The 8,731-nt window shown below is 45.1% G+C and overlaps 1 protein-coding gene and 1 long non-coding RNA gene across 2 annotated transcripts in view; both read right to left on the bottom strand.

Moving 5' to 3' along the window:
* The window catches only part of LOC135815299 (UPF0746 protein DDB_G0281095-like), a 19,866-nt gene extending 17,575 nt beyond the window's left edge, over nucleotides 1-2,291 (bottom strand). The window contains exon 1 of the mRNA XM_065328613.1: nucleotides 2,279-2,291. Within this exon, the coding sequence (XP_065184685.1) occupies nucleotides 2,279-2,291 (13 nt within the window). The remainder of the gene's footprint in view (nucleotides 1-2,278) is intronic.
* Nucleotides 2,292-3,693: 1,402 nt separating this feature from the next.
* LOC135814723 (uncharacterized) lies at nucleotides 3,694-5,477 on the bottom strand. The gene is made up of 2 exons (XR_010553210.1): nucleotides 4,882-5,477; nucleotides 3,694-4,199 (listed from the first exon to the last, which is right to left on the bottom strand). It is a non-coding gene; the product is annotated as an uncharacterized LOC135814723 (long non-coding RNA).
* Between the last annotated feature and the right edge of the window lie 3,254 nt (nucleotides 5,478-8,731).

The raw sequence follows: 8,731 nt of genomic DNA, 5'->3' as shown, positions 1-8,731 counted from the left end.
CGCAGGTGACGCGACTTTTTGTTTGTCACCACTTGGCCTTGTAACTAAGAGTTTTCAGGCAGCGTGACGTAGCCACTTTGACAGCCAAGGCTGCGGAAAAGTAACGACTTACGTTAGTTGCGAAATAGTTCGCGAAAATGAAGAAAGTAGCGAAAGTTGCGATTTCTTCTAAACAACGAAAAGTTGCGAAAAAGGTGGCGAGCATCTTTGGGAAAGGGCTAAATTAACGGGCCGGGGGCTAATGCATATTTTAAACGTCATGGCAGTCACCGGGCTGATGACAATTGACAAACACTTGTCATTCTGGACTCTGGAGCAATGGAGAAAGTCTGGAGAAACAAGGATTAATTAGAATCATCAGCAAAATGGGATAATGTACTAGAAGCAGGGGCATCAGGAAAGGAGTTGATGCACTGGTAAACGTGGTCGTTAAATGCTTACCAGTCCGTATGGGCAAAGTCCAGCCAAGTGTTTTGAGCAGAAGATATTTGGGCTTTGGAACCTGCTGATCGGTTGTGGCTGACATCGAAAACTACAGGACAGTGATCAGATACCGGTGGGAGGAGGGTGAGATGGGAGACTGCTATGGGAGCATTAGTGATAACTAGGTCGAGTAGTGATGACCTCTTACCACTTTCGGAGTAGCGGGTAGGCTGTTGATCCACAAGTTGCGATAATCCCAGATCATCCAGGATGTCATAAATGTATGTACCAGCAGGTGTATCAGGATCGGATAGTCGATACACAAACAGGCATTACAAACAGGCACGTATGCCTTCCTACATGTTCGCGACCATGATGATGAAGATACGAAAATTATCTCCAGCAGTGTGAGTATCGCTCACACTTTAACAAACTATGTGACATGGAAGACCTTGAAATGGTTGAAACTAATAGCTGCAGAACTCACTACACGATAGGCATTGGCGGATAATGCTCGAAAAGGTGCAGCAGATTCTACTCGAAAATCAGTGAAATTGGCAGAACCATACAAACCTTTTGGCGGGAAATTCCTCGAATTCTGCTCCATTTCTTTATCCACATACCGCTGCGCTCTCCGGCCTACCTCAACACATTGCCACAGCACACCATCAGCAAAACGACACTTCAGTTGGTACTCTGCTCCTTCAGACCGCAGCTGTTTCGATCATCAGGAGCTCGTCAGTGAAGGTTATTTATATATTTATTTATATATTTCTGCACCTCGTGGCACGTCAAGACAACCAATCATACACAGTGAACTGAGGAGAGGGTGAGACCAACCACGGGAGAAGAGAAAAAAGAAAATGAAGAGCACGTACACAAAGTGGGAAGGGATTAGCAACTAACAAAGCAATGGGATGCTCAGCGAGCTATGCAGCGGAAGTGGGGACTGTGACTTTGTTTACTGGGAAATACTGAAGTGCTGTCTGACGAGGGTAAGCAATTTGGGCATATCTGGAGCTTGTCTAACACTGGGAGGCAGTTGGAGCCACGTGGAGTAGGAAGAAAAGAAAGGGGAATTTACGAATAGGGTGGACCTAGCTAGGGGAGCCGAACGCAGCTTCGGGTGGTGGTGCCACCTGAATTGAACCAATTAAGGGAGTGTAAATTAACAGGGTGCTGGTCAAAAAAAATTGAATGTGCTAGGGTGCACTTGGAAGCATCAAGGTAGTGTTGCAGAGTGGTAGTGGATGCAGCAGCATACAAGTCTAGATTTGAGATATAAAGATCAGTACGAAATATGATGCGCAGTATACGGCGATGGAGAACTTCTAATTTACCTATGTGGGTTTTGATGGACCAGGCAGGGAAGCCGTACGTGAAGAGGGGAAGAATGTATGATTTATAAAAATTAATCCGGCAATTTTGGGGCAAATGGGACAAGTGACTTGACATTATGACGACAGATCGGCATACTTTGGACCACACATGATCAGCATGGTGAGACCAGCCAGGAGAGGGCGGAATCTATGACATTGCCAAGGTGTTTATGGTGGGGCGCTACAGAGATAGGGTGACCGTGATCATCGAGAAAGTGGAGGATAGACACTGGATCTGTGGGAGGGGGAAAAGGAGGAGCTCGTTGATAATGTAGAATGGCTAACAGATAGTGAACTTTACTCCTTTGTAGCAAAAAATAGGGAAAACAAAATGGCACATCTTAGTTCCAAAAAGGGGGGAAACATTATGGCGCATCTTAGGCGCGAAGATGAAGCCGCGAAGATTAAGGCTAAGCAAAGGCGGTGTGATGTGGCGGTTGATAAAAATCTGGACAAGGCCGAATGCTGCCCCTTACCCCTCTTGGTCATACTTAAAGGGGCACTCCGGCTTCATTTTCGACGCCGAGTTTTCGATGCCAAGACGAAGGTTGGTGAAAGAGAAGACCCCTCGAACAAGAACGAGTCTCCAGAAGCGATCGAGTCGAGCAGGAAGACGACTTTTGAATTTCGGCCGAGCGAGCGCTGATGACGTAATGAGGGATTAGCTTGCCAGTGGAAATGCATCTGCGCACATACATTTCACACACTTTTTGGCCAATTTTCAATCGAAGAGGAGGTTGTTTTCTATGTTCTCTCAACGTCGTGAGCGATCCCGTCTTCTATACCCTTCCAGGTACCCTGAAGGTCCTCCAGAGGAGAATTTATCTCCATCAAAGCGTTGTTGATCCGCTAAATTCGTCTCGAGACATATTCACCCAGTGCAGTGCTGACAAATGTAGAATGTTGAATCTGTGATATTTGTCGATGATGGACAGAAAGGTTGATAGCCGCTGTCGCAGGGAAAGTGAAGCTGCTGGAAGTAACAACGGGGAGCTTGTTAGCATCACTTGATCAAAGCAGCTAGACGGAATCGGGGAGTACTGACTATTTGTCTCGCCCTCAGTTTGGTGAATTTTATGATCAGAAAATTTTTCGATCAGCCCCTTCTACAAGATGTGTAGTACAGGTGATTTCTGAACTTGACGATATGGAGACCGACCAGTTGTCCTACCAACAACGTGTACCTGCAGGAAATTCACCCAAGGCTATTGCTAATGCTATCCTCTTCAGTGGCTGTTGTTTTTTTAGTAAAAATATGTTCACTTCTCTCAACATATTCCTGCATGGCAGCAAGAAGGTGCGCTGTGGAATTCAACGCCACAATCTTCGCCCAGCTGTGGATGAAGCATGGTCAAGTCATGGCAGTACATATACTTGAACCAGATGAGAAATTGAAGTTCATTTGTGATGCGAAGTTTGACAGCCCCAGTGACCGAGTCAAGCGTTGTCTTTTGCCGTGGCACAAATTGCTGAAGAATCCGAGATGTTCTTGGAATTATGCACATGGATACTACCAGAAATAATGGTGGCATGAACCATTGTGGAATGGGTCAGCTCACGGAGAATACTGGAATAGCTCAAGTATCTCTAGGCGATTGTAAATCCTGTTCTGGCTGATAGCTTCGGCCTGCTGCGCCCGTCCATGTACAATGATGGGAACATGCATTTCTGTTTTCTACATATTTGCTATCTACTGTACTGTGGTATTACAGTTGCAGGTCCCTTATATAGAAATATGTTCACCCCCCCCCCCCCCACATACCCACATAAATAGGAACTAACAATTTCACTGTTGGACTCGCCGGTGGCTAGAGAGCAAAGGATGAATTTATAGCAAAGAAAAGGACCAGGGAACTACAAGTTACGCTATGATGTCCACGAACTATTTCACTGTATTTGAAATAATTTTGTTTGATACCCTGAGAACTCTGAAACTTTGCAGCACTGTGGATTATATGTGGATACAACATTTATGGAAGGAACACATAGTTCAAATAGTTATAGCACTGGATTGTTGAGATTGTGAGCACACTCCAATCAGTACTCTACATATTTATAAGCGGTGGCAATCGTTAGGAATAGGTCGTGAGTTGTCAGAGTGCTCTAGTATATGAGAGAATGTTTTGTTTGTCTAATCGACGGCTCGTTTGAAGCCAGAGTTGTTTGAACTTGCTTCAGTCGACTTGATTCTAGACAGTAGTCGAAGGAGTACTATGAAGTATACACCAGGCGTAGTCTGTAAGCTATCTCGTGAGAATTCTGTCGGTACACATCAGGTATCAGCTTGCAAAGATGGCTCCTCTCTGTTTCTTGAATGTATAGTTGGACTGTGGCTCCAGCGATTCCCTTCTCAGAGCAGGTACCATACCCAATACGGTCAATGCATATTGGACAGACCTGTGTGCACAACAGAAATAGTGCAGAGAAATCTCTCAGCTCATGAACACATCAGTGAAGTTTGAACTGCCGTTGTTTGTGGCCATCAGTATAAACCTATCGACTATAAGAATAATGTGCAAAAAACCCTCTATAACTACAGCTGGGGCCATGGAATTATAAAGCATCTAACTTAGGGAACTGCCAATTCGGGTCGGAGTTGCGTTCGAGGCCTGCAATTCATGATGGCTATCGTATGTTGCATTGACCAGAGATCATATAAAACTTCCATGCCACATTGAAACACGCACTACTTTCGAGTACTTTGGTATCCCCCACCAAATGGGCATTCGTTCTCGGGGTGGCAGGCGTCACCATTCGTTATGCCTGGATCAGATTTCATTGACCCCAACTGTCATGAAGAATCATCTTTACTTCGACTGGATTTCAGTACAAGTTAGTTGTAGAACTGCAGAATAAATTTTGTTGTATTTGGGCAACCATTTCTCTACAAACGCTCTATTTGGAAAATAATTTTTTTAATAAAATACATGTCCAAATTCCACATCTACCCAAATCGGAATACTTGATCACGTATTCAGTCCTACACGGAATGTTTAGAAAACGCCAGGGAATAGGAATTTGCTAACGAGAACTCCAGGCCAGGGTACTAGCATACGAACAAAACAAGATAAAAACTCACCAGTATACTTGTAGTAATTCATGTCGGTGTAATATTCACGATAAGCAACGAGGCACCCTCCGATTTGGTCAAGCTGCTTTGAAGTCTGGTTGTTCAGGTGATACAAACGGGCTCCCTGTTGTTACTTCCAGCAGCTTCACTCTCCCTGCGACAGCGGCTATCAGCCTCTCTCTCCATCGTCGACAATTATCACAGATTCAACATTCTACATTTATCAGCACTGCACTGGGTGAATATGTCTCGAGACGAATTTAGCGGATCAACAACGCTTTGATGGAGATAAATTCTCCTCTGGAGGACCTTCAGGGTACCTGGAAGGGTATAGAAGACGGGATCGCTCACGGCGTTGGGAGAACATAGCAAACAACCTCTTCTTCGATTGAAAATTGGCCAAAAAGTGTGTGAAATGTATGTGCGCAGATGCATTTCCACTGGCAAGCTAATCCCTCATTACGTCATCAGCGCTCGCTCGGCCGAAATTCAAAAGTCGTCTTCCTGCTCGACTCGATCGCTTCTGGAGACTCGTTCTTGTTCGAGGGGTCTTCTCTTTCACCAACCTTCGTCTTGGCATCGAAAACTCGGCGTCGAAAATGAAGCCGGAGTGCCCCTTTAAATGCGCCAGTCAAGTAGCAGCCGATGGTGGAGACGAGGAGACTAATGAAGAACGACGGAAACTCGGCAGCGACATTAGAGAGGTTTTGCAGAGCGAACGTTCGCGCGAATTTTCGTTTGACGTCACGAAAAGCGAAACTTCGTGCGAACGTTCGCAGTTTTGAACGCGAAAGTTGCAGGAAACGCGAAACAAACTTTCGCAGTAATTTTCGCTCTTTGTGGCGCGGTGGTCAGCCTGGTGCACGGTGAGCGACCCTCAATCTTCATGTTTGTGCTGGATCTCTACTCTTGGCTTGGTCCGCGAGTGCTAGCTTTCCGATAGTTTTAGCAGCCCGTGTTGTTTCATCTCCAGAACCATCTCCGATCTCCTGCTTGCTCGTCTTCTCACTGCTCAGAATCGGTTACATCAATGATGTCTTTTTGAATCTCAGGTGTTGATGCGCAAGATTACGGCACAAGCCAACCCGGCCCGTTTGTCTGTGGGTCTCCGGCCATGGACAACGTAGTCAAAGAGCTCTCGTCTCAGGCCGTGACTCAGGGTACCTGGTGCGCGTGCCGCCACTCGCAACAAACAAATATCGGATGGAGAACGCTTCTCAAAAACAAGCGAGTGCACACGAAATTTTCTTGGAGCGAGAAACATGCAAACGTTCGCAGTAATGTTCGCTCTTTGTGGACTGTTCGTGCGCGGTGAGCCACCCTCAATCCTCATGTTTGTGCTTGATCTCTACTCTTGGCTTGGTCCGCGGGTGCTAGCTTTCCTATACTTGTGGCAGCCCGTGTTGCTTCACCTCCGGAACCATCCCCGATCTCCTGCCTGCTCGTCTTCTCACTGCTCAGAGCCGGTTACATCAACGATGCCTTTTTGAATTTCAGGTGTTGATGCGCCAGATTACGGCACAAGCCAACCCGTTTGTCTGTGAGTCTCCGGCCATGGACAAGGTAGTCAAAGAGCTCTCGTCTCAGGCCATGACTCAGTCAGGGTGCCGTCACTCGCAACAACAAAATAATCGGATGAAGACCACTTCTCAAACAAGCGAGTGCACGCGAAAATTCCTGGGAGCGAAAAACATGCAAAACACAAATTTCGCGCGAACGTTCGCAATAGTTTTCGCAACCCGGAACGCGAAAATCATTGCGAACGTTCGCTCTGCAAAACCTCTCTAATAAAGGAAGATTCGGAATGGCTGTGACGTTCTAATTTCAACTACAGGCGGATGTCAAACCATGGCGCAGTGTCAAGAGCGAATGCCTCATGGGCCTCGCGAATGATACTTTGTGAACATGTGCTTGTCACTTCGTCTCTTCATTGCTAAGCTGCGGCATTATCATGGCAACTGAAGAATGGCTGTGACGTGACAATGGTGTGGTGCTGTGCTGTGTGGTGAGTGAGTGGACGGAGTGAATGCCCCAGGGGCCTCTCGCGTTGCTTCATGCCCTATGCTGTGCCATCTATCGAAGTCACACCTGGCCATCACTAGATGACCGTACTCTAACTTACACACGTTATATTACTGGTATCCTCAGTGTAGTCTATCATTATCGCCTTTGCTTAGCCTTAATCTTCGCACCTAAGATGCGCCATAATGTTGCCCCCCTTTTTGCGCCTAAGATGTGCCATTATGTTTCCACCTTGTTTTTGGTACAAAAGAGTGAAGTTCACTATCTTTTATCCATTCTACATTATCAACCTTCACTGACGAGATCCTGATGATCGAAACAGCTGCTGTCTGAAGGAGCAGAGTACCAACTGAAGTGTCGTTTTGCTGATGGTGTGCTGTGGCAACGTGTTGAGGTCGGCCGGAGAGCGCAGCGGTGTGGTGTGGTGGTTGATAAGAATCTCGGCAAGGCCGAATGCTGCTACTTACCCCTCTTGATCATACCAAATTATGCCCATAGTTATGCCGGGATAATCCGCCGGAGCCTACTACACGACGTAGGCTAGTCAAAGTGGTTAACGAAGAATCAATCAACATCAATTGAACATGGGTTTGAGCATGTTAAAAAGGCACTAGTGTGATGGCTTTTATATGTCCTTGTATATTCCCGAAATGGATGCATGCATCTGCGCAATCCACACTAGTCCAAATGAAACTATAATTTGTTTAGAACCGAACGTTTTCGTTCATTCTCTCCATGCTAGAGGTCTTAAAGGGAATATAGCAAAAATGGGGATACATGTACGTTCAATTAGTTAGTATTATAGTTTCATTTTCATGCTGTTTTTGACCCGAAAATGTTTTTGTAGGGTGATGTTTATGTCCCTCAATGCTTTGCCCATGTTATAATTTGCTGTCTTAGTCATAATATTATTTGAAAAGGCAGCGACGGCAGTCAGTTGACAACAGTGTTTCTTCAGCTGGTTCTGTGTATTGCAATCCTTACACTTTCTTAATAAGTACTTAAATACTTATTTAAAGTATAATTCTTTTTAATAATATTATTATTTTAATGACTAAGTCAGTTTAACTATCTTAGTCATTTTTGCTGTATTCCCTTTAAGAGCCTATGAAGAGAAGGGAACGAAAATGTCCGGTTTTTAAATTCCCTATTGTTGATTTGGACTGGTGTGGATTACGCAGATGCATGTGCTACATTGAAGAATTTCCTTCAATCAATTAGTATTTTAGTTCAGTCTTTATTCCAGATTTCTTATTGGGGTATTCTGCTGTGCGATGCTTTTTTGGTAGGAGACTAGCAAATCAAGCATCTGCTCGTGCATCACGAGAACGAGAGAAAGACTATATCAAGAATTTGGAGTCGGAAGTGGAGAAATTGATTCAGGAGGTGAGTCCTACTGGACCTATTATCCATGTTTTATAATTATCATTATACACAAGAGAGGTTGGAAGCTATCACTATCGCCTAGTATGTCGTTGAGACTGCCAAGTAATGTAGAGATATGGGTGATTGCCAACAATGGCCTATAGGATGATTCAAGCAAGAGAAGCGACAAAGAGAGCTAGTAACAGATATCTCATTCTCGAGTTCTCGTGTCAGCAGAGCATGCCTACTTCTATTCGACCATCTGTCATTGTAAACAAGGCGACCACTACTCTTCCTTGTGCGTTTATTGTTGTATGCAGAATGTCGAATTGAAGGGGCGAGTCAATTTTTTGAAGACCCTACAGAAGAATGAGGAGTTGGTGACCGCTGAAGATTCTGAGAGCGACTATGGCGTTATGAATTTTGATATGCCAAACATGGACATCAATTTTCTGGCGGAGTTTGATGTCGA

This window comes from Sycon ciliatum, chromosome 1 (assembly GCF_964019385.1).
Source record: "Sycon ciliatum chromosome 1, ocSycCili1.1, whole genome shotgun sequence".
Classification (NCBI taxonomy): Eukaryota; Metazoa; Porifera; class Calcarea; order Leucosolenida; family Sycettidae; genus Sycon; species Sycon ciliatum.
This window is presented reverse-complemented; position numbering and strand designations above follow the sequence as displayed.